The sequence below is a fragment of the Palaemon carinicauda genome, chromosome 20, assembly GCF_036898095.1.
Source record: "Palaemon carinicauda isolate YSFRI2023 chromosome 20, ASM3689809v2, whole genome shotgun sequence".
NCBI lineage: Eukaryota > Metazoa > Arthropoda > Malacostraca > Decapoda > Palaemonidae > Palaemon > Palaemon carinicauda.
Window position 1 is genome coordinate 96,305,799 of NC_090744.1, and position 26,529 is coordinate 96,332,327.

The following is a 26,529-nucleotide window of genomic DNA, read 5'->3' on the forward strand; positions in this document are numbered from 1 at the left end:
ACTTTGGGTGCTAAGGAGTTGGGTTCTGAGCGGATGCATTGTAGTAGTACCGAGTGAGGTTGAACGGCTCTCCTCTATTGGGGTTCTCTGTCGTGGATTAATCTAAATAGTGCGGGACCTCTGGAATATACGCCCAATTTTATACCGACACCAATAGGTGAGCGAGCTAGTTAACCTAGCACTCCTTTACATTTTTTCTCTGGTATATTTAGCAGTAAATTACCTAAGAATAAGTGCTAAATGGAGCTTATTCACTGGGCGGCACAGGTCCCTCGCCCAGAAATAGATTTTTCCTACGTCAAAATCCCCTATTTAAAAGATTTTGTTGTTGTTGCATATTGCTTAAAGAATGGGAAAAGGCATCAAACAACTTATAGGAAATATGTAATCAAAATTTATACACATTTCTTTTTCAGTATTCTGAAGGTGTTATTGGCGGGTGATATTGGTTGACTTAATTTCATTCCTTATTTTTCTTCATTGCAGGCCTTTTCATTATTTTTTATTGGTTCTTGTTTGCAACTGATACTTTTGTTTTGATTTTAAATCAAGGTGCCTTTTGTAATGCAGGGTGTTGGGTGCTATGCTACAGAAGCGTACTGGAGAAATAAGTCCTGATGCAGTCTTGAGTGTACCAGAGTTACCATTGAATCCGGATGAATACTATGGCTTTAATAACATAGCAAAACTTTCTCCTGTATCACCTTCGGGCATAGTAAGTAGCTGTCTTTGTTAGTAGCTATAAAATAAGCATTGCATAAAGTTCTTTATTGAGCTCAAAAGCAATTGAGAGTTGTCCGTAATTGAAATACAAACCTACGCTATTTATTAGGGGTATTACTTTTGGCAGAGCTGAAAGGACGAGCCATTAAAATTTAGCGAGGGTTAACTACACACACCTGTGACTGAGCTCACTTTGCTTTTAGCTCTGATGGTGAATAGTCGTTACCGCTCTTCATCCTCGCAATTTTTGGACTGCCATTTAATGCTTTTTATGCTTTCTCTTTCCATTGTTTGTGTGTGCGTTGACTTCTGCGGCGTCAATGCGTATCTGCCCTGGTCCTGAGGGCTGCACCTGCGGTACCTTAATGTCCGCCGAGGATATGGATCCTCACACCCTTTGCCCTATCTGCAGAGGACAACGGTGTGATGTGTTGGATAAGTGTACTGTATTAAGTATTGCGGGTGGTCTGCCTCTCAGTGGGAAAGGTTTCAGCTACGGCGTAAGAAGAAGTCTAAGTGGAACTCTTCGCCTTTAAAGGTTACTTTCAAGCAGAAGAAAACCAAGGCTTCTTCTTCCGAAGCTCCTGCTCGTTCGGCCTCCTCCGGGGGACAGTCGAGTAGTAGCGCAGGCCACTTAATTCGGGGACAACCTTGGTCCTCGAGAGACAGTGTTGCTCCCGCTAGCGAAGCGGCCTGCCTCTCCTCCCATGTCACTTTCTCCTCTACAGGTTTGTCTGTCCTACGGGTTACTAGGTCCACGCTTCAAGGAGGCCCTGCTACAGCTACTTTGCCGGGGTGCTAGTATGCAGCAATTGTCGACATCAGAGTTAGATCCTCTGGCACTTGTCGACGTTCTAGTATCAGAGGAGTCATCTGCTGCCCTGCCTGCTGACGTTCCTGCCTCTTCTGCCGTTGCCGAAGACTGCGCTTCCCGTTGCTGAATATCCTTCGAAGGGGGAGCAAAGTCCTAGGCATGTATCTCCTTAGAGTGTTTCTCCCTGCCAAGGGAGTTCACTTATAGACTTCTCTTCGGAGGACTGCTGCTAACGGTCAGCTTGCTGATCCTCCGGCCCCTAAAGGGCGTCACCGTGAACATTGTTCCCGATGTGCTAACACTCCTCTTCGCCTTAGAGGTGCTTCTTCGCCATTGGTGAAGAGACGCCTCTTTGGCTCGTCAGCTTCGTCCTCGCAGTCCTCGAAGGAGGAGGAGCCTTCTCGTCCGACATCACCTGGTTCCTGATCTGCGCATGCCTCCGGACCTTCTTCTATCGACGTAGCTGCTAGTCCTCGAACCTCGGTTCAGGACTCTACACCTGAGGATAGCGCACGCTCCCCTTCGGAGGATGTTCGTCTTTTTGAAGGACTCATCCTTTCGCCAGACCATCGTCTAATGCTCGTCAGAATTTATATCGCCAACTCACCAACCTCCTACTCGTCAGTCTCCTGCTCACTCTCCTAGTTCCCGATTCCTACCTTTCGTCATCTGCCTGCGCGCCAATCACCTGCGCATCAGTCACCTGTGCATACTTCATCTGTGCGTCCTGATGATTCTGTTCGTCTTGTTTCTGTTGGCCAACGCATCTGGCTTCTGCCTCTCACCAGCATTCCCCTAAGCAACGAGTCACGTCGGAACATCATTCGCCCGGCCGCGCACCTGCTGTCCACCGCCCAACCTCGCTTAAATCACCTTCGACAGTTACAGCTTTAAGTGCGCCTAAGCAGAAGCATGCGCCGCATCAGCAGTTGCCAAAGCGTTGGCGTTTGGTCGTCGATGTTTGCCCACTGGTCATTAATCAGTGTAACCTCAACGGTATGTAGCATGTCAATCGCCACCTATGCGCCAGCGTTTGCGAACACTTCAGCCTTTGCCGACTCATCAACGCTCTCCAACTCGGCAACGATCGCCATCTCGTCAGCGTTCGCTTACTCTTTAGAGTTCTTTGCGTCAGTCTTCACCAACAAGGTGATGCTTGCCAACGCGTAAACGCTCGCCAACTTGCAGGCATCCACAGCAACATCTTGATGCGCAGACAGAAGACATCAGCCATCATCCTGCGCCGACTTCCAAGAAGTCACGTCATCCCATGGAGGCACAGGTAGGTGATCACAATGGAAATGAGCTGGAACGGAAAGGTAGGCTATCGCCCTCCAGACCATCAGTCCTCTCTCCGAGAAAAGGCAATGTCCCAGTTCGCAGATCACCGTCACACCATTCCCCTCCCCTCAAACGTATAACATTACGACCCGCGGGGAAAGAGGGAAAGGACACTTCTGGATATTTTAATATCACGAAAATACCGGCACCTAAGGCGGACCCATGTTGAGACTCGTCAAAGGGAACCTACGCTTTCCTTCCCTTCGGGGGATCTATCAGACAGCACCAGCGTCAGCAAGCAGCCCTAGTACAGAGCCATCAACAAGGCAGTTATGCAAGCCTTTGGGCTTATCCTTTCATTCCTCGCCTCAGAAGCTTCTGAGAACCTCCAACAGTCACGGTTCCAGCAGAAGAGGAAAAGAGGAGTCCTGGAGTTAGATTCTTCCTCCAGGGTTAAAATAACTCCTCTTAGGTCATCGAAGACAAGGTCGAAACTCCCCGGTTCTCCTTCCACCCGTTTTTCTGGCTCACCGCCACCAAAGCCAAGGGAATCTCGTGACGAACCTGTCTCAGTCTCCTTTCTACCACCTTCGGAGGAAGACTCCCCTCGGGACTAGACCGTCATATTTCCGGAAACAACCAGGAAGTCCAGACCATCTAGGCCTTCCATGCTGGAAGCTTACCTTCTTCCTCGCAGGGAGTTAAAAGACTCCAAAATGATGCCAAAGTCTTCTTTGAGGACTGCCAGATCCACAGAGGCGGGGTCAGGACAGTCAGCCACCCTAGAGAGGACCGCGACCCACCCCGAGATAAGCTGTCGGGGTGGATTAGGGAGACTTCGCTACCAGTCCCACTTCAAAGGGGGAACAGAATGAGTCAGAACACGCCTTGTGGCAGGTTCTAACTCTAATGAGGCTTCTTAACGGGCTTTCTGACCCAGAGATTACCCCCCCCTCGGGAAGGCAAATGCAAAGTCTTAGTGTCTTCTGTACTCGGAAGCCCATGAAGTCCAGTGCAGCATTGCCCTGGTCTCAGGGGCTAAAGAGTGCCCGGACTAAGATCGCCACTGAGCTCTCCGAGTTCTCCTCCTCCCACCTCCTTGCATTCAGCAAAGGATGTACAGTATTACGAGGTCTTGGACGAACCTCGACCAGCTCTTCCACTTTACTATTCTCTGGAGGAGCTGATTAAGGGGATCTTCCTAGAGAGACTCTCCAGCCGTCAGGTTGTGTTCTTGGTGGCAGAGATCCTCAACCAAGAAAAGGTCGCGAAGTATGCCATGCAGGCTACTTAATGACTAGATCTACGGTTAGGGTCTTTGGGAATCCTGGTACGGACCGAGGATTTCTTCCTTCCTTCTCTCGGGTACCCAGATCATTGAGTTCCTGGTCCACCAAGTATTGAACTTGTGGGCCAACACCATTCTTAAATGTGCAGGGACTTGGTGTCCGAGAGATTCCATCAACAGGTCCCTAACGCCGAGATCACAAGGCTCAGGAACTCCTCTCTCTCGGGTTCCTCGTTGTTCGAGCCTAGGAACGTTGAGCAGACTGCGGAGAGGTGGTGGAAGTCCCATCAGGACTCTCTCCTCCATAGGGCCCTGATGTCCCAGTCCTGCAGCCTAACCAGCCCAAAACCTCGACGAACAAGACAGCACCGAAGAAAGTGGTGTCTAACAAGCCCTTCCCTACCAAAGACAAGAAAGGCTCAAAGTCCTCCAGGGGAGGAAAATATCCCAGAGGGAGTGTCCGCGGCTGCAAGCTCTAGGATAGATTTCCTCTGCTTGTCTGCCAGTAGGGGGATGCCTATAAAGTTGCAGAAACAGGTGGAAGCAACTCGGGGCCAATCCCTGGACAGCCTCTGTGATTTGTTTAGGGTACTGCGTCCCGTTCATGTCATCTCCCTCTCCTGATCCACAATCCAGTGACGATAGACTCCTTTGCGATGGGATCAGCAAAGGGTCTAGCCCTTCGGGCGGAAGTCCAGACCACGTTGGAGAGAGGCGCTCTCCAAGAGGTCCTCGGCAACTCCCCAGTCTTCTTTAGTTAATCTCTCAGCTCTGAATAAGTTTGTCAAACAGACTTCGTTCAGCATGGAGACGGCAGACACAGTCAGACAAGCGGTAAGACCCCAGGACTTCATGTGCACAGTGGACCTAAAGGGCGCATACTTCCAGATCCCAATCCATCCGTCTTCAAGGAAGTACTTAAGATTCAGCCTAGGCAACAGGAAATACCAGTTCAGGGTACTGTGCTTCGGTCTTCCCACGGGACCCCAAGTCTTAACCAGAGTGTTCGACCTAGTTTTATCCTGGGCACACAGGATTGGCATCCGTCTCCTCCGTTATCTGGATGACTGGCTGATCCTAGAAGACTCGGTGGTAACCCTTTTACGGCACCAAGACAAACTTCTGAGGCTTTGCCAAGATCTAAGGATCATGGTAAACCTCAAGAACTCCATCCTGCTTCCCACTCAGAGACTGGTATACCTAGGAATGATTTTAGACACCAATCTCCTCAAAGCCTTTCCATCAGACGACAGGGTAATGACACTGAGAAAGGTTGTATGACCTTTTCTCAGGCGAGAAGAACTTCCGGCCCAATAGTGGCTATGTCTCTTTAGACACCTATCATCCTTGGCCCATCTAGTTCCCAGTGGCCGCCTCAGGATTCGATCCCTCCGGTGGCAACTAAATTCCTGGTTGAATCAGGATTTCGATTCCCTGGACATTCTCATCCCCATGGGACCAGAGGAATGGATGGACATTAAGTGGTGGGTGGTAGACGAGAATCGGCTGAGGGGCGTAGATCTTCTTGTCCTCCCCCCAGAATTAATGCTATTCTGAAATGCATAATAAAAAGGGTGGGGGACCCACTGGAGACTTTCCAGTATCTCCTCACTCAAAGGATTTTCGCAACAAGTTGCGAAGATGATGTATGGATACCTGCGGAATTGTCTTCTATGTTTGGTGTCATGGAACGGGTATTTCTCCACTCGATGCCAGTATTCCAGCAACAGCGGAGTTCTTCATGGATTTGCGTGAGAAAATGCACCTTTCAGTTTATGCAGTAAAAGGCTATCGCTCAGCCTTGGCCCTCGCCTTTAAACTGAATGGAATGGACATTTCTTCATCGCTAGAACTTTCCTTACTCATACCGATTTACGAACTTATCTGTTCTCAGTCGGAAGTGAGACCTCCCCCGTGGAACGTGGTTCGAGTTCTCCAGTCTCCAAAGAGACCACCCTACGAACCATTACGCCAGGCAACAGACCGCCACCTGACTTGGAAGACGGTGTTCCTGCTCGCCTTGGCTTTGGCCAAACGAGTCAGCGAACTGCATGGTCTCTCATACGACATCACCCATTCAAGGGGATGGGGAGAGGTAACGTTCAGCTTCCGCTTGAGTTTGTAGCCAAGACTCAGAATCCAGGGATGTCGTATCCTAGATTCAACTCCTTCCGATAACGAGTATGCTCTGTAATAGACATCTCAGATCATTTTTTACTTTGACCTGATTGTGTTCCGCAACGTCAGGTTGAGGAAATTGCTGCACTCTGGAGGTTCGTGGGTCTGGATGTTGATGAAGATGACATTATTGAGCTTCCCAAGGAGCACTTAAGAGGAGCTTACGATTGACGACAAGGAAGGAGTAGGAGACCATGCAAGTGAACATCGTTCAGGTAACGTTCAGCTTCCGCTTGAGTTTGTAGCCAAGACTCAGAATCCAGGGATGTCGTATCCTAGATTCAACTCCTTCCGATAACGAGTATGCTCTGTAATAGACATCTCAGATCATTTTTTACTTTGACCTGATTGTGTTCCGCAACGTCAGGTTGAGGAAATTGCTGCACTCTGGAGGTTCGTGGGTCTGGACGTTGATGAAGATGACATTATTGAGCTTCCCAAGGAGCACTTAAGAGGAGCTTACGATTGACGACAAGGAAGGAGTAGGAGACCATGCAAGTGAACATCGTTCAGGAACAGTTCTCTAGCGGCGATGAGGAAGAGGACACATCTACGACTATGACAACAGCAGTAATTAAGGAGATGCTATATCATTATCATGAAATCGCAGAATTCATAGAAAAGTAACGCCCTGAAAAGGTTCACACACGTTGTGTTCTTGCTCAGTGTAATAACGTTTGCCTGACTCATTTCAGGAACAGTTAAAAAAGCAGGCAGAAACAAGATTCCTTGAATGTTATTTTTTAAAGAGGGTATTAGTAGGCCAAGGTGAAGGTCAGAGTGATCCGAAAAAACAGAAAAGTGGAAGTAATATACTTTGAAAGAAATTTAGAAAGTATAGAATGTAAAGTTAAGAAAAAGTAAAAAGATTAGAAGACCAGAAAAAAGAAATTTGATTTTAAGTTTTTCGTAAAGTTAAGTGTTATTGTTTTCTGCCATTTGTTAATGTATTTCGTAAAGTTGAGTGGTAATGTTTTCTGACATTTCTTAATGTGTTTCTTAAAATTAAGTGTTCATGTTTTCTGCCACTTGATGTTTTTTTCTGTTTGTCCTCCTCCTCTGCCGCCACTTTTGTTTTCTGATATCGCCTCAATCTAATAACTACATCATTTACAGGTAGTAGGTTGGGCAGGGCACCGTCCTCTCGTTGAGATACTACCGCTAGAGAGTTATGGGGTCCTTTGACTAGCCAGACAGGAATACATGGGATCCTTCTCTCTGGTTACGGTTAATTTTCCCTTTGCCTACATACACACCGAATAGTCTGGCTTATTCTTTACATATTTTCCTTTATCCTCATGCACTGGACAACACTGAGATTACCTAACAATTCTTCACCCAAGGGGTTACTGCAGTGTAATTGTTCAGTGGCCATTTTCCTCTTGGTATGGGTAGAAGAATCTCTTTAGCTTTGGTAAGCAGCTCTTCTAGGAGGAGGACACTCCAAAATCAAACCATTGTTCTCTAGTCTTGAGTAGTGCCATAGCCTCTGTACCATGGTCTTCCACTGTCTTGGGTTAGAGTTCTCTTGCTTGTGAGTACACTCGGGCATGCTATTCTATCTTATTTCTCTTCCTCTTGTTTTGTTGAAGTTTTTCAATATTAAACTTACCCGATAATCATGTAGCTGTCAACTCCGTTGCCCGACAGAATTCTACGGAAGGGATACGCCAGCGATCGCTATACAAGAGGGGGGTGTACTCACAAGCGCCACCTGTGGCCAGGTACTGCAGTACTTCTTGTTGACACCACCTCAATTTTTCCTCTGTCGTGCTTCCGGCAAGACGTTCATGGATACGCTTATAATTTTGGAGTCTTGTTCACGGTTTTTGGTGAAGTATTGCTCTAAGATTTCAGCTTTCGCTATTCAGGAAGTTTTATTATTAGCTTAGCTAGCTTTTGGAATTAATTTGATTAATTATGGTGACGAAGAGAGTATGAACTCTCTTTCACCTTTAAATGGCCGACCCTTCCCTTAGACGGAAGTTTTGGTGTCTAAGAGAGTATAGACTCTCTTTCTTAATTTTGCTTAACAAAAGTTATAGTTATAGATTTATTTTATATCTCTCCGCCTTTTATAGGCCTCTTCGATTAACTTCCTTTTATTATAAACTTATTAAAATTAATTTTTATATTTGTTTATATTCGACCTTTCCTAATAGTAGGCGGTCTTTTCTTGGTACCGAAGTTAATTAACATTGAGCCCGTCATTTCGGTTTTCCTGTTAACATATTATGCTATTTTAATGTTTTTGAAAGAATTTCTTTGATAGTCTCGTACTGTTTGCAAAGTTGAACTAACGTTTTGTTTTGTCTCTGCAGTTGTTGACGTTCAGAACGTTCAACTTGCGCTCTATCGTTACGATAGAGAGAGAATTTTCACGGTGTCACGTTGCAGTAAGAGTAACCGTTTCTTGCGTTTTGTTCATTCTTTCTTAGCTTAATGGTTTTAATTCTAATAAAGGAACTTTTTATTTGGGAAATATTTCAGTTTTTTTCCTTTAACAATAATATGTTTTAACGATATATATGATTGGGCTCTTCTCTCAGGTTTTAAGTCAAGAGAGAGAGAGATAGAGACGGAGGGAGAGAGAGCTGGATAAACGTTTCGTTCAAGCGAGTAACGTTGTTATCGTTTTTGCTCTGCTCCCTAGTCTCTTTAGGGGAAGAAGGTAAACGTTTCTAGAGTTTTATTCTTGTTCTCAAGCTTTATGCGGTAAGAGATTTTAAACGTAGTTTATTTGATCTAGTGTTTAGTCTCTTTCCAGCCACTGAATTATTTATCTTTCATTAGATTTTTCTGTTACATTGTAATTCTGTTTTCGCAATTACTAACTTTTAAGGAAGGATAGAATTGCGTGTTTCAGGTACAAACCACTTAAAGTTTCGAGTTCAGTGAAATAAGTGCAAACAGAAAATCAAAAGTGATAAGTGATTAGCGCAAAGTGTGTCAGTGTTGTGCGTGAGGGTACTTCTGTGCGTGCCAGTCGTCCTCCCAGTCCGGGACCTCTTGCAAGCTCCCAAGCCCAGGGGAGAAGCAATGTCGAAGGGCAAAAGGGTTCGGCAGGCCTTGATCGGCGCACAGAAGTATCCTCGGTGGTTGCGGGCGTGTCTTACAGAGACCGTCACTCCCACCCGCAGACGATTGAGCCCTTATTTTGCTCGTCTGCAGAAGAAATTTCGGGGAGAAAACGCTGGACTCAGGTCTCAAGACCTCTTAAACGTAAAGTCCAGACCTCTAGAGTTCAACAACCCGGATGCAGTCATTGGGTTAGCTCTGACTCTCCGCAGTCATCAGGTGACTGCACACCTCCTAAGAGAGGTAAGGCGATGCCTCAACAGACCTCATCTTCTGTTAAGGCTTTGCCTCAACAGACCTTATCGTCTGTTGATCCCAAGATGACTTTGCTGCAGTCCATGCAGTCGCAGCTTGCGGTCTTAATGCGTGAGTTTCAGGCTGAGAAGGTTACACCTCCTCCTGTGAGCGCTCCGCCTCACCGCAGTCCAGTCTGCCAGGCGTACGAAGTTGAGGTTCCTCAAGCTACCTTACCGAGTTCGGAGTTGCCAGTTACCAGCGTTGTGCAGCAACCTCAACCTTCCTTAAGGCAACCTCAACAATGGGAGCAGGAGTCTTATGCCTTGAGGCAAGATTTTCTTGCAGTTAGACCATCTTTGAGGCTACAACCTTTTGAGGTACGACAACCTCTACCATCCTTGAGGCAGCCACCTCAGCTCTCGCAGCTGCTACCTCAACTTTCCTCAAGGCGAGAGCCTCAACTCTTGAGGCTAGCTCCTCAGGAACCTCAACTCGTGAGACAGGAAATGCGTTCTGCGCAGCCGCTACCTCAACTCTCGCAGCTCACACCTCAAGAACCTCAACTCGTGAGTCAAGAGCCTCTCTCTGCGCAGCCACCTCAACCCTTGAGGCAAGCGCAACTCTTGAGGCAGGAACCTCATGCTATGAGTCAGCCACCTCAACGCATGCATCTGCCACTTTCTCCTCAACTTGAGCCTCTTCCCATTCAACTTTGAAATAACAAATGACAATAATAACACCTCATTACTTTCATAACTTGCATTTGTAATCATATACATGTATGCCTACACAAACATTATGATAATGGAGGTTATTCGTATTACTTAAATAAAAAAAATATATATGTATTCCTTGCAATATATTTTTAACAAATCGCAAATATGGCAAAATATCTTCAAAACAAAAATGAATCATGAGTTATGAATGTAATGTAAATATTATGTTGATATTAAAACCCCATGCAAGCATGCATGAAGTAATGCAGTGTTGCCAACAGGGCGAGTTTCCCTGTCCTGAGGTGAAGTAGATTATAGATCGTATATTTAGTGCAGCTTAATTCTACGATTATCATGCCGGCTATCAAATTCATCAACAAAACAGTCTAAATCAATTCCCTCGGCACGTGCACTTTCAATGGACAGTAATGCGATATTACTCAATCTAGCACTGGTCATGGAATTTCTGAGAAATGTTACACGCCATGCAACATGCTATGCTTCTCTTACAGCATGCTCTACATACAGCATGCTCTGCATACAGGATGCTCTGCATACAGCATGCTCTGCATACCTTACCGCATGCTTCTCAGTCACACATCTTTGGTTGTTGCCAACTCACTAGACTGTCAAGCAGTTTCATAACGTTGCCTTCTAGTCTGCTGCTTTTGCACCAGTGAAACCCTCACTGAGAGAACTTAGCTTTTCTCGGATATGGTCCCTGTAGATGAGAAAGTGCTTTTCTCCCTCCTTCTGATATTCCCTTGAGGACTCTGTCATTTGGAGAGGAGCCTTTAGCTGCGTAGCCTCCTATGGACTTTTATTTAAGCATAACATGCTTCCAGGGAAGGTAATGGTTCCACTTCAGTCGCTAACCCCGTCTGTTACCACACCTGCTCCCATAGACCTTGAGCTGTGTTGCAAGACATGCAGTCCAAGCTTAGTCCTTGTTAGAGGATTTTTTGTTTACGGAGTCAGTGTGTCACTGGGAAGACGTTCAACAACCAGCAGAAGTGACTTGTTGTGACGCAGTGCGGCAACCTCAGCAACCCGATAAGGAGTTGTCTGTACGACCCAGACAGTCTAGACAGCTTCGGGTTGTCACTGTACTTCCTCGCTTCCCCATGGTTGACAGTTCACAGACTGTGCAGCAGTACCATGACCTTGTGTCCGGCTCCGTCAGACGACTGGCTTTTAAGAGCTCCCACAAGTCGTCGCTGTCTGGAGATTCTCAGATGGACTATGGATCTGACCAAGGAACTGGGCTTCCTGGTCAATTTTGAGGAGTCTCAGCTCGTCCCATCCCAGACCATTGTCTACCTGGGTATGGATCTTCAGAGTCGAGCTTTTCGGGCTTTTCCGTCGGCCCCAAGGATCTTCCAAGCCCTAGAATGCATCCAGAGCATGCTGAGAAGGAACCGATGCTCAGTCAGGTAGTGGATGAGTCTAACAGGGACACTTTCATCGCTGGCCCTGTTCATCGTGTTAGGGAGACTCCACCTCCCCCCCCTTCAGTATCATCTAGCTGCTCACTGGATAAAGGACATGACGCTAGAGACGGTCTCAGTTCCTGTTTCCGAAGAGAGGAGGTCTTCTCTCGCGTGGTGTAAGAACAGCTTTCTTCTCAAGGAAGTCTACATTTGGCTGTTCAGAAACCCGACCGCCGTCTCCTCTCGGACGCATCAGACACGGGCTGGGGTGCGACTTTGGACGGACAGGAATGCTCGGGAACATGGAATCAGGAGCAAAGGACACTTCACATCAATTGCAAGGAGTTGTTGGCGGTTCTTCTGGCCTTGATAAACTTCAAGTCCCTCCAGCTTAACAAGGTGGTGGAGGTGGACTCTGACAACACCACAGCCCTGGCTTACATCTTCAAGCAGGGAGGGACTCTTTCGTGGAAGTTGTTCTAGATCGCAAGGGACCTCCTCATCTGGTCAAAAGATCGAAAGCTCACGCTGGTAACGAGGTTCATTCAGGGCGGTATGAATGTCATGGCAGATCGCCTCAGCCGGAAGGGTCAGGTCATCCCCACAGAGTGGACCCTTCACAAGAGTGTTTGCAGCAGACTTTGGGCCCTGTGGGGTCAGCCAACCATAGATCTGTTTGCTACCTCGATAACCTAGAGACTCCTGTTGTATTGTTCTCCGATTCCAGACCCAGCAGCAGTTCACGTGGATGCTTTTCTGCTGGATTGGTCCCATCTCGACCTGTATGCATTCCCGCCGTTCAAGATTGTCAACAGGGTACTTCAGAAGTTCTCCTCTCGCAAAGGGACACGGCTGACGTGGGTTGGCTCCGCTCTGGCCCGCGAGAGAATGGTTCATAGAGGTACTGCAATGGCTGGTCGACATTCCCAGGACTCTTCCTCTAGGAGTGAACCTTCTACGTCAACCTCACGTAAAGAAGGTACACCCAAACCTCCACGCTCTTCGTCTGACTGCCTTCAGACTTTCGAAAGACTCTCAAGAGCTAGGGGCTTTTCGAAGGAGGCAGCCAGACCGATTGCCAGAGCAAGGAGAACATCCACTCTCAGAATCTATCAGTCTCAAGGGGAAGTCTTCCGTAGCTGGTACAAGACCAATGCAGTTTCCTCAACCAGTACCACTGTAACCCAGATTGCTGACTTCCTGTTACATCTAAGGAAAGTAAGATCCCTTTCAGCTCCTACGATCAAGGGTTACAGAAGTATGTTGGCAGCGGTTTTCCGCCACAGAGGCTTGGATCTTTCCACCAACAAAGATCTACAGGACCTCCCTAGGTCTTTTGAGACCTCAAAGGAACGTCGGTTGTCCACTCCAGGCTGGAATCTAGACGTGGTCCTAAGGTTCCTTATGTCATCAAGATTTGAACCTCTCCAATCAGCCTCTTTTTAGGACCTCACATTAAAAACTCTTTTCCTCGTGTGCTTGACAACAGCTAAAAGAGTAAGTGAGATCCACGCCTTCAGCAGGATCATTGTTTTCACATCTGAAACGGCTACATGTTCCTTGCAGCTCGGTTTTTGCTAAACGAGCTTCCTTCACGTCCTTGGCCTAAGTCGTTCGAGATCCCAAGCCTGTCCAACTTGGTGGGGAATGAACTGGAGAGAGTACTTTGCCCAGTTAGAGCTCTTAGGTACTATCTAAAAAGGTCTTAACCTTTACGAGGACAATCAGAAGCCTTATGGTGTGCTATCAAGAAACCTTCTTTTCCAAGTTCTAAGAACTCAGTTTCTTACTATTCAGGCTTCTGATTAGGGAAGCACATTCTCATCTGAAGGAAGAAGACCTTGCTTTGCTGAAGGTAAGGACACATGAAGTGGGAGCTGTGGCTACTTCAGTGGCCTTCAAACAGAACCATTCTCTGCAGAGTGTTATGGATGCAACCTATTGGAGAAGCAAGTCAGTGTTCGCATCATTCTATCTCAAAGATGTCCAGTCTCTTTACGAGTACTGCTACACCCTGGGACCATTCGTAGCAACGAATGCAGTAGTAGGCGAGGGCTCAGCCACTACATTCCCATAATCCCATAACCTTTTAACCTTTCTCTTGAATACTTTTTATGGGTTGTACGGTCGGCTAAGAAGCCTTCCACATCCTTGTTGATTTGGCGGGTGGTCAATTCTTTCTTGAGAAGCGCCGAGGTTAAAGGTTGTGATGAGGTCCTTTAGTATGGGTTGCAGCCCTTGATACTTCAGCACCTTAGAGTTGTTCAGCCTCCTAAGAGGAACGCTGCGCTCAGTAAGGAAGACGAACTTATTTAAGGCAGAGTAATGGCTCAAGTCGACTTCCTTACCAGGTACTTGTAATTTCATTGTTATTTTGAATAACTGATAATATGAAATACGGGATACTTAGCTTCTTGATATACATGTACACTGGTTTTCACCCACCTCCCTGGGTGTGAATCAGCTACATGATTATCGGGTAAGTTTAATATTGAAAAATTTTATTTTCATTAGTAAAATAAATTTTTGAATATACTTACCCGATAATCATGATTTAATTGACCCACCCTTCCTCCCCATAGAACCAGTGGACCGAGGAAAAATTGAGGTGGTGTCAACTAGAAGTACTGCAGTACCTGGCCACAGGTGGCGCTTGTGAGTACACCCCCCTCTTGTATAGCGATCGCTGGCGTATCCCTTCCGTAGAATTCTGTCGGGCAACAGAGTTGACAGCTACATGATTATCGGGTAAGTATATTCAAAAATTTATTTTACTAATGAAAATAACATTTTTATAGTTTATATCGGAGATATTTATTTTGATATTGTTACTCTTCTTGAAATGTTTTATTTTTCCTTGTTTCCTCTCCTCATTGGGCTATTTTCCTTTTTGGAGCCCCTGGGCTTATAGCATCTTGCTTTCCCAACTAGGGATGTAGCTTAAAAAGTAATAATACAGTAATAATAATAATATTGAATGCTTCAAATTTACAGTATTTGGTTGTATGTCATTGTGGTTTGTACAGTATAGCTTTATTATAAAATTTCATGTGGTGTTTTTTTAGGGCTAGGAACGAATTAGGTAATTTACATGTAAAACTGCCCTCATACGAAAAATTCATGATACGAAAGGCACTTCGGAACAAATTAATTCTGTATCTAGAGGTATTACTGTACATTCAGGAATTGGAATAGATGCAAAAAGTAGTAGCTTCTGCATATACAATTTTCTAGGCCAAATCATACATCATGTATATATAGTATGAAAAGTAATGGGTCAAAAACATTAACTTAAGGTATACCAGATATCACATTCCTATAGTCACTATATAGTGTGCATCAAAAACCACTCTGTAATATGTTACTTAAAAATTCAATAATGATTTTAAGAAAAGACCCAAGTATTCCCATCTATTTAAGTTGAAAACAAGAACCTCATGTCTAACACAGTCAAAAGGAGCAATAAAATCAAGGCCAATCATGGAAACTTATTAACCACAACCAAGGGACTTCTGTACATTATTGGAAATTGTAAGATCTCAAGTTTTTATGATTAGGAGAAATACGAATGGATTAAAAAATTTGTGACATGTTAATGATAAACAGAGCAAAAAGAGCCTGGAATCAGGACAAAATTTATGCCTAAGTGGAGATGATAGTAGAATTGGAGGATCTTTTGCAGAAATTCAAGGTTTGTGAATATCAGAAGGAAGTGACTGATCATTAACCTTCTTCATCCAAGCTGTGACCAACAAGTAGGAGGCTTATAGACCTGGGGGTGCTTTCCTAAACCCTCTCACAGAGGTTGTCAAGTCATGTTTACTAGTGAAATCTATAAAATTGTTGACCTAAAGATAGCAATTTGCCGATAGTCCTAAAAAGTTACCAAAGGCCTACAATGCGACTTTATGTAGTTTCAAGACGAGCATTATGAATATGGAGATACTAGAGATTGGCATGAAAGTAGACAGATTTTAAAGACAGAGAGAGGGAAGGGCAGTCACGAAGACAGCATGGATACGTATGTAACAGGATCCCAACCAACAGGAAGGCCAAAAATTTCCCGGATAAAGAACATACAGTAAATGAATACCAAGTTAAGGTAAAATTTAAGCAGCACACAAAATAGAAGAGACTCGAGAAAGCTAACCGGACATTTAATCCTGCTGGGAAATCTAGCACTAAAACTTCAACGAGGATGGTGATACTGTAGAAGGAATATTTGCTTCATGAAACAATGAAGATTAATGGAATTAGGGGAAACAGGATTAGAGATAGATTTTTACAGCTTTTGCATATCAAATCCGTATTCTACCATTTAAGATGGTCTGTACTACAGTCACTTATATATTTTTGTGTGCTACATCATTGTGTATGGAATAAACTCCAAATTATGACTTTGCATTTCCTTGCCTAAGGCCATCATCTCCCACCTCTGGTTCTTATATAAGTACTGTACTGTATATGGAGGGAAAGTACTGTATAGTACCTTGCTCTGACCTTTGGTATGGTTTGTAACATCTCTTAATTTTGACCCTCTCTTATATCACAATGTTTTTTAATGGTAATGCCCTACAATTAATGAATAATGAAGTCATAGTAAATGTTGAAGGAAAATTATATATTGAAGTCAGAAATTAGGCAAAAGTAGTAACTGTTTGGAACTTCTCACCTGGTTTTAGGTTATAGATAACTCCTCTCTCATTCCACTATTTATTATTGTTATTATTTGGTTTTATTATTTTGCGGAGGGTTAATAAAGTGAAATATGGCAAGGCCTCCCCTTAGTGAGGTAGGTCCTGGGTAACCAGTAACCATTTTTTCATTAGTTTTGAAATATGAATCTAAGTATATTCTTTTGTTCTGCTGGACTGGGAGTTTTTGATAATATGGTAGGATTGTATGAATGAAAATGAAACTTGAAACACTTGATTGAATGCAGAAGCAAAGTTTTTTTTTTTTCATATATTAATGAGCTTTGATAGTAGTGTAATGAAGAAGTGACTTTTGATATTTTAGGCTGGTAGCGATGAAGGCTATGATACACGGCCAAGTTCAAGGCAAGTTCCCGAAGAAGAGGAAGAGGATGTTTGGGAAAAAGTATTACAAGGACCTCCAATAACTCAGCGTCGTACCTGGGAAAATGTGGGTCACCCGCCTGTCAGTAAGGAGAAACCCTTCTTGTCAGAAGCTGGTCCAAATTCTGCTCATAAGTAAGTTCATTTCCTTAAACACTAGATTTGATTCTTATTCTTCTTTTGACCATATTAGTCCCACTGTACAGTATAGTGTGGTTTGCCATTCAACTCAACTTTCTCCATCTATTTCTATTTCTTGCATCCTCTTCCTCCAGGTCTCACGCTCCCCCTGTCCCTCTTCAACAATTCCATCAATCTGATCTGCTGCTGCCCCACACTCCTCCTCCCCATTACTGACATGTTCTTAGCTCTCTAGATTGGTTCCACCTCCTCTCTTCTTATTACATGGCTATATTATCTCAGATGAGCATCCCTATCCTTTTCTTCTATATTACCTACTGTGTACCAAATAAAGTATGATGACTTAAAATTTAGTTTTGTCCCACAACTGGAATACAAACCTGCGCTATTTATTAGGGATATGACTTTCGGCGAAGCTGAAAGGACGAGCCATTAAAATTTAGCTAGGGTTAACTACCCATCCCGCTAGTTAGCGGGGAATAAGGGTGTTGGCTAGCTACCCCCCTTCACTGACACACTTGTGACTGAGCCCACTTTGCTTTTGGCTCAGTGGTGAACGATCGTTGCCGCTCTTTGTCCTTGCAGTTTTTGGACTGCCATTTATTGCTTTTTATGCTTTTTCTTTCCAGTGTTTGTGTGTGCGTTGACTTCTGCCCACGACAATGTATACCTGCCCTGGTCCTGACGGCTGCACCTGTGGTACCTTCATGTCCACCAAAGATACGGATCCTCACACCCTTTGCCCTACCTGCAGAGGTCAACGATGTGATGTGTTAAATAAGTGTATTGAGTGTCGGGAGTGGTCGGCCTCCCACTGGGAAAGGTTTCGGCGACGTAAAAAGAAGTCTAAGCGGGACTCTTTTAACCTTCGAAGCAGAAGAGACCCAAGGCTTCTTCCGCTTCCCTACCTTCTTCCAAATCTGCTCGTTCGGCCTCCTACGGGGTTGTTGAGTAGTAGTGCAGGACACCTAACTCTTAGACAACCTCGGTCCTCGAGAGACGGTGTTGCTTCCCCTAGCGAAGCAGCCCTGCCTCTCCCCCATGGGGGTTCCATGTCACTTTCTCCTCTTTTACAGGTTTGGCTGTCCTTTGGGTTACCGGGTCCGTCCTCCAAGGAGGCCCTGCTCCAGCTACTTCGCCGGGGTGCGAGTATGCAGCAATAGTTGTTGGATCCTCTAGCACTCGTCAACATTGTGTTATCGGAGGAGTCGTCTGCTGTCCTGCCTGACGACGTTCCTGCCTGTTCTACCTCTTCTGCCGTTGCTGAAGACTGCGCTTCCCCTGTTGCTGAACATCCTTCGAAGGGGGAGGAAAGGAAAGTCCTAGGCATGTCACTCTTGCGAGTGTTTCTCTCTCCCAAGGGAGTTCACTCATAGAGACTCCTCTTCATAGGACTGCTGCTGACGGTCAGCTTGCTGTTCCTCCGGTCCCTAGAGAGCGTCACCGTGGTCGTCATTCCTGACGTGCTCCCCCTCCCTTCAGCCAACACAAAACTGGTGATCCTAGGAGTACTTCTAGATGTCAGACTAAAAAGTTTTTCCTTCGGGGAGCAGATTAGAATGACTGATGGAGACGGTATCCCCTTTCCTACCAGACTTGTCACCATCTCTTCTGTTACCCCTTCTGAGAAGTTACTCCATTTGACAAGGACACCTGTCCTCCTGGGAGCAGCGGGGGACCAACAGGGAAGCGTCAGATCCCAACCTCTTAGATCTTCTTCTTCCCTCCTCCCCCCACAGAAAGAGGAAAGGGGCCACATATGTGGCATCATACAGCCTCTGAATTCTGGTTCTATTTATAACATCATTGCCACATGAACCTCCTGGAATGAGGGTAGTTTTATGGCCCTCCAACAGTTCCATTTAGGATAGTCCGTGGTGTTGATGAATGATGACACCATGAGAGTGGCCTATATTCAAACAATCAGGCAAGTTCCTCTTCAGCACCTTTGCCAACTAGTTGGGGAATGCTAAGATGAACAAAGACTTCTCAGCGCCATTGCAACCTTGCTCAACCCAGACAAGGGAGATGTTCTGGCAGACAATCTGAGTATTGACTCAGATAATTTGCTCTGAATGGTCTGTGGATCAAGTACCCAGCAGAGTCCCGAATTGTAGGTTTTACCGGCAGTGGACCTGTCCTCCATGTCCCTGATTGACAAGCTTCCGATGTACTGCTTGTCAGTACCTTTACCCCAAACACTCGTTTAGGGGTCTTCTGACCAAAGGGGCATCGTAGATGTCTGTGGGTTTCCCCCCTCTCCTCTGGTTGACCTAGTAAGATCGTTCAGCAAAGAGAGGCATCCAGGCCGGGTGATGACCCTCTTAGATCCTAGGTGGCACCATGCAGGATGGTTTCTAAACCTTCTACTGTACATCTGTTCTTAAAGGTGACAAGGGACCCCACTCCTCGTCACGATGTTCAAAGACAACCACATGGAAAGAGGAGAGAGAGTTTTCGCGCAACCTGTTCCGAAAAAATGTACGGTTACCGCCGGGAATCATCAACCGAAGTCTACCAGGTAAAGCCGGCAGCCCTATGTGGTGCAGGTAGCAGAAGGGTATCGCCCCTCTCTACCCCACTACTCCAGTGATACCGGAGTCCCTTTGACCCTTTAGGGTCATCCTTGACCTAGCCTTTGGCGTGAGAATGAAATCTTCGTTGGATCTGTCTGTACTCAATCGGAGTCTCCAACGTACCTGTTCCTCAACTGTAGGTTAGACCGCCTATGTGGAACATGGTCAGTTTGTTGTGATCTCAGAAAGGAGCATCCTTGGTGCTGCCATTTCAAACATCAGTTCTTCACCTGACACTTGGGAGAACCTTCCTGTTTGGCCAAACCCTTTCTTACGACATCGACATCTCCCATTTCAGGGTTTGGTACAGGTAATACTTGACGTCATTTATGAGTCTATCTCCAGACCTTAAAACCTGGCAGCAACGGATCCCAGATTTGGGTTCTTCCAGATTGGTAGTCTTCGTAGTGTATCTGATGATCTAGATCACCTGCTACTTTGTGCATTGAAGAGGTTGAGGTGCTACCTCAAGAGAATTGCAGGAGCTCGCCCCCAAGTGGCAGTACTCTTCTTTAGTACTGGGAAGGTCAAGAGAAGGATCACCAAGAACACGATCTTTACATGGATTCGCAAGGTCATAGACCCGGCATTAGATCTTGTGCCTTTTCCTCAGACGAGGAGACTTAGAGCACATGAGGTTAGGGGCATAAGTACATCCCTAGCATTCAAGAAAAATTATTGTGTGACTTAGGTCCTGCAAGCTGGTATGTGAAAGCATCAAACTACCTTCACCGTCCACTACCTGTAAGATGTGACCCATAGGAATATGGAAACGTTCTCCATTGGGCCTGTGGTGGCTACACAATAAATGGTTTAAACACCTCGGGCTCCTTGAAGGACAAGTAGCACATGGTAGGTAGTAGGTTGGCCAGGGCACCAGCCTCCCGTTGAGACACAGTAATACCTTGAGATACGAGCTTAATGCATTCCGGGACCCGAGCTCGTATGTTAATTCGCTTGTATCTCAGATCAATGTATAAAATATCTAAAAACAAATTGATCCATTCCCACCCTCTGAAAAAACACCTAAAAGCAGTGTATTACAGTGGAAAAACATGTTTTTAATTGTTCTAATTCACATTCTACGCTCACTAAATAACAAATACCTATCTACTGGTTATGATCTGCAATAAAATGTGACATTATTTTGGAGTTCTTACTTTCGAGACGGACGGTAGCGGCTAATGGCAGTGTGTGCGGAGGAGGGAGAGAGAACGGGGAGGAGAGAGACTTGACGGCAACACGTTCGGTACGTTACACTTTTGTAACATTACGTAACATAACTTAAACTTTAAATTTAACTAAAATGAAATTATCTTACTGTACACACACTTAAAAATAAATGTTAATCTTACGTTACACTAAACTTGATTCTAATTTTGTTTTCATTTTCCTTTTTTTTTACTTTTCTTCTTCCAGCTTGGCTCTTTTTGACTTGCTTTCACCTTCACTTTTTGCCGGCATTTTTAAAAGGAACCTTTCTAGGGATTTTTGCTTTCGTCTCCCCTTCAAAATGTTACGAAAATGACGTATACAAGTGTCGTCACAAAATGCTAATGCACAACCACACGCCAACTTGTCCGGGTGCCTCTTTTCCATAAAATCAGAAAACTCCTGCCACTTCGCTAACATGTCTCTGATTTCCTTCGTAGAAAGTTGGTCCTCCTCTTCCACCTCCTCCTCGCTACTGAGCTCCTGCAACACGTCCGAATGTTGCATCTCCTGGAGCTCGATCAAATCGTGTGTCGTGAGCTCTTCCTGATGCTCCTCGACAAGGTCGTTCATGTCTGCCTCATTTACCTCCAGCCCCATGGACTTTCCATGAGATACAATTTCATCCACCACAATAGGTTCGGGTTCATCATGGTCTGGCGTATCAAACCCTTTAAAGTCCCTCTCAGCGACAGAAGCTGGCCACAATTTCTTCCATGCGTTATTAAGAGTTCTTCGTGTGACACCCTGCCATGCATCGTCAATAATTTTTAAGCAATTGACGATATTGAAATGTTCCTTCCAAAATTCATGAAGGGTGAGATTGGTGTTGTCTGTGACATTGAAGCATTTCTTGAACAAATGCTTCGTGTACAGTTTTTTAAAGTTGGAAATTGCTTGTTGGTCCATGGGTTGGAGGAGTGGCGTGGTGTTGGGCGGGAGATGTAGAACCTTGATGAACCTGTACTCATTAAGAATGTCCTCTTCGAGACCAGGAGGGTGACCAGGAACATTGTCGAGGACGAGTAGACATTTCATTGGCAGGCTTTTCTCGTCCAAATATTTTTTGACTGCCGGACCAAAGTACAGATTAACCCATTTTGTGAAGAAATGCCGCGTAACCCGAGCCTTAGCATTAGCGTGCCACATCACTTGCAGTCTTTCTTCCAAGATCCTTTGGCTCTTGAAAGCACGTGGGTTTTCTGAGTGGTACACTCAGCTGCTTACTTTCTTTTCAAGTCATCGTAGATTCTGCTGGCCTATTCACAGATGATCGCCTTGGTCATGCTATCTCCCACCAACTGTTTCTCCTTTATCCATATTAAAAGAAGCCTCTCCATCTCGTCAAGAATATCACTGCACAGCTGGGAAAGGTTGGTTAGTCCTTTGGAGGCTTGGTGATCTGTATAGCATCCTTTTGCTTGAGGATGGTACATATTGTTGATGTAATCCTCTCATATTGGCGAGCCAGCTCAGTCACTCGTACCCCAGTCTCTGGTTTTCGATTATTTCAGGCTTTTTCTCGATTGTCATCATATGCTCTTTCTTTTCACTACCCTTGTTTGCACTCGGTTGCTTTGGACCCATTGCTTATTCACTTAATTCTGTACTGATTAACGAAAAAAGAGGTAAAAATGCAAACACTACGGCCGATGCTCGGAGATAACTTTACGCGACGGAGATCCGACGGGAAAGAGCGAGCGATGCTGTCCTCATGAACAGCCTCTAGCACACTCGGCCACCTAGCGGCCTCATAGGGAACCTTCTTGTATCCTGGTATCTCAAATTTGTCTCGTATCTCGGGGCAAAAATTTCCTCAAAACTTTCCTCGTATCTCAAATTTCTCGTATGTTGGGACACTTGTATGTCGTGGTATTACTGTACTTCACCACTGCTAGAGAGTTATGGGGTCCTTTGACTGGCCTGACAGTATTACATTGGATCCTTCTCTCTGGTTATGGTTCATTTTCCCTTTGCCTACACATACACCGAATAGTCTGGCCTATTCTTTACAGATTCTCCTCTGTCCTCATACACTTGACAGCACTGAGATTACCAAACAATTCTTCTTCACCCAAGGGGTTAACTACTGCCCTGTAATTATTCAGTGGCTAATTTTCTCTTGGTAGGGGTAGAAGAGACTCTTTAGCTATGGTAAGCAGCTCTTCTAGGAGAAGGACACTCTAAAATCAAACCATTGTTCTCTAGTCTTAGGTAGTGCCATAACCTCTGTACCAAGGTCTTCCATTGTCTTGAGTTAGAGTTCTCTTGCTTGAGGGTATACTCGGGCACACTATTCTATCTAATTTTTCTTCTTGTTTTGTTAAAGTTTTTATAGTTTATATAGGAAATATTTATTTTAATGTTACATTCCTAAAATATTTTATTTTTCCTCGTTTCCTCTCCTTACTGGGCTATTTTCCCTGTTCGGGTCCCTGGGCTAATAACATTCTGCTTTTCCTACTAGGGTTGTCGCTTAGCAAATAATATAATGATGGTAATGGTGGAAGGCAGAGGTTCCCCGGGATTAAGTCTGGGATGAATGGTAAGAATGACTGGCTCTTTCTCTCTTTCATCATCTCATCTCTTGGGGAACAGCACCTGCGGTACTCCACAAGCCGTCTTCCTCTATCTGCAGGTAAAACCATTTCCCTTGTGCAACCTGGGTTAGAAATATATACTTGTTACGTTCCCTTAACCCCTGGCGAGGTGGGTTTGGGTAACGTCTATGGTTGGTTCAAAGATTCCTACGTCTCTGAGAGTTCTTACCTGTACTAGTCACACTGTTAGTATCACACAATCACACAGATTGCTCAGGCCGCTAAAGCGTGCTATTGCACGTAAGTTTTAGCGAGGTGTCAGGGTTTTCCCATGTATACCTGCGTAGCACAAATGGTGGAAAACTTCTGGTCAAAAACCAGCCAATTGGCTAGGACTTCCATCCACCTTAAGGGGTGAATCTTCCCTGGAGCTCTTTATACAAATTGGCCAGCCATCGCCTTTCCCCTAGTAAGTCCTGCTTGCAAGCAAAAGTGACGATAGGACACAGGTGTGTGTGAGCAGGGTAGCCGATTCTACCTCTCTACCCCCACTGACTAGCTTTGGGTTAGTTACACCTCACTAGAAGTTTAGTAGCTAGGCTTCCAGCTTCGCCGAAAGAATATTTCCTAATTAAGAACTAAAGGTTTGCATCGCTAGGAAAAATACAAATTACTTCAAATTTGTCATCACAGCTGCACTACTACAGTACTTTTAAGAGTCTGCACCTCAAAAATTTCTCTTTAGTTTTGAATCTGATGCAGAAGGTAATGTTTTTAATAAAGGATCTAATAAGTTTATATTAAAATGAGAGCAAACTCAGATCTTAGAGACTAGTATGTTGTGTGTGATATAGTTTGAGCAGCTTCTACCAAAAAATCCATGATCTGGTTATCCTGTGTGATAATGATATTATTTACCCCTCAACTTGGCGGATGTCTTGTAAGCAGCCTCTACTAGATGATCCATGATTTGGTCAAACCGTTAAATAATTATATTATTTACCCTTCAACACAGCGGTTGTCTTGGGAGTCTCCTGATAAATCTTAGACCCTGTAGGATAGCGTTCACTTTAACATTCACAAAACCTCATAAATAACAGCCATTTCTTATAGTATAGAACCTGAATTAAATTGGGCTTTGCATTTCTCATTCACTTGGAGACGTTTAACTACAAAATGCATCTAAAAAAAATACAGTACTTATGTTAGAAAAAATACATCTTCAAGCATTCCTTAAGGGTCTTGGCTGCATCACTGTGCCTCCACAAATAGCACTTACTTTTTAGCCTTCTATCTTTATCACTCCTTTCTTCTAACTTCTTGACTTTTCCTCCAGTCCCTCCTAGGCACTGAATGGCTTCCCTGGCTCCAGTGCCAAGCCTTAAGGGCCAAATTCACAAAACCTTTTCATAAGTCTAGCTGACAGGAAGCTTAAAGGGGTCTGGTGAGCTGAGGCATCACTTTTTTCAGTCAGTAGTCCTTAGGTGATATAATGCCCCTGAATATTATCTTCATACTGCTTTAAATCATGTGTTCATTGTATTATTTCAGCATCTGGGCCATATACCAAGAAATCTGGAGCCATATACACAGTAAGTCGCAAGTTGCATCATTGTGCGTTGTGGAGAGAAGTCAGCTCTGTCACGACATCCTGTACCTCTTGACTGGTGTGCCTTCGGTGAATTTTCAATGGTGTCATGTAAGTTCTGGTAGCTACACCTTTCTTTTTTTTTACCAAGCTTCCATGCCTTTTTATGTTCTTTAGAGGGCAGGTTTGCCTTGTCACAATTTTTATGACATTCGTTTTTTATCTCTACCCATATTTCTGTGTTCTTTATGCCATAAATGGTTTTGAGCATCTGTACAGTATTTTTAATTTGTTCCTACATGGATACTAATCCTTGTCCTTTGATAGAAATGTGGAGTATGATTTCAGCAAATGTATAACAAAGTGTCGGTAGTTACTGGCGGGTAGCAGAGAAGCCTTTCCCCCATTGGCTCTCTGATTAGCCATAGCCGTATGCCTGGTGTTCCATATTTGGCGTGTTTAATTTCTTTTCCTACTTTAGATTGCTGTGTGTTAGTAATACTGTATGGAGAAACCTGTAATAGGCATGCGGTCTTGCCCAGTAGTTCCCTGCCGACAGTGTGGAACCTCCATGAACAAGTTGGCTGTTGATCGTCGTTCAACCTGAAGCGGGCTCAACCCTCAAGACTTTGACAGCAGATCCTCTTCATCAGATCCAGCAGGATCAAAAAGATCTCCAAAAACACCATCTCTGTCTGGCTTCAAGAGAGCCAATAGCCTTCAAGAAGAATCTGTCAGTGGGTCAACTCCTGAAGGCAGGAGTCTGGAAATACCAGACAACCTTCACAGCCCACTGTTTAAGGGAATTCATTCACAAGTCATTTGATATGTCTTCTTTAGTACTTGTGGTAGCAGCTTATCAGTTAGTGTAGTGTATCTAGCCCTCTCATAGGACAAAAAGCTTCTCATCTAAGATAGTTTTGACGTCAGTCTGGTATGAAAGTAAGAATATCTGGCCTTTTTTTCCCCACTTCTCATTCCTTTGTTGAACCGTTATGTCACAGGATTGGATTGGACCTTTATACAGGTAAGCTAGAAGTACTTTTCCCCCATCCTCCTGATGAAGGGTAGTATGGATAGTAAGGTAAACTCGTCACTTTAATTTGATCTTCTGTTGAAGACAACCTGACCCTTGGGGATATAGGCTCCTACATGACCGTCTGTCTGATTGAAACCTAACCCTATCACTTGAATTTTAAGTCATAGGAGGTTGATTGAAATCAACCCTCTTGCCCCTACTAAGGACCTACTGTATGATATTTCCGGGTTTTATACCAGTCAGTCTGGTTACAGCAACTTAATCCCGCCTAAGGATAAGTCTCCCATTAAAGGAACACACACACACACACACCCAGATTGCCCAAGTTTTCACTACGGATGGGTGCCTCTTAGACCTCCATTCATAGCCCCCCAAAGAAGTTCAAAGTGGCTATTCGGTGAGCTAGCAGGTGGCAGCAGGGGCTTCCCCCGTTAAACGCCATTAACTACCGACATCTCGTTGGAAATTTTAACAAATGAGTTACATCTTCGCTGAAATTCTACTCCTATTAAAGAACTCAGGTTTATATAGTTTGGAAAACTTCAAATTACTTGAAAAGAATCTGTGATATTTTCCTTTGATCGTACATTTACAGAATGTCATTGATTTA

At 44.7% G+C, this 26,529-nt stretch overlaps 1 protein-coding gene across 3 annotated transcripts in view; it reads left to right on the forward strand.

The window, feature by feature from the left end:
• The window catches only part of LOC137614331 (gamma-tubulin complex component 6-like), a 184,980-nt gene that overhangs the window by 23,572 nt on the left and 134,879 nt on the right, over positions 1–26,529 (forward strand). For all 3 annotated transcript variants that reach the window (XM_068344095.1, XM_068344094.1, XM_068344096.1), the window contains exons 6-8: positions 571–715; positions 16,765–16,958; positions 24,844–24,991. In XM_068344095.1, coding sequence (XP_068200196.1) covers positions 571–715; positions 16,765–16,958; positions 24,844–24,991 — 487 coding nt within the window. The remainder of the gene's footprint in view (positions 1–570; positions 716–16,764; positions 16,959–24,843; positions 24,992–26,529) is intronic.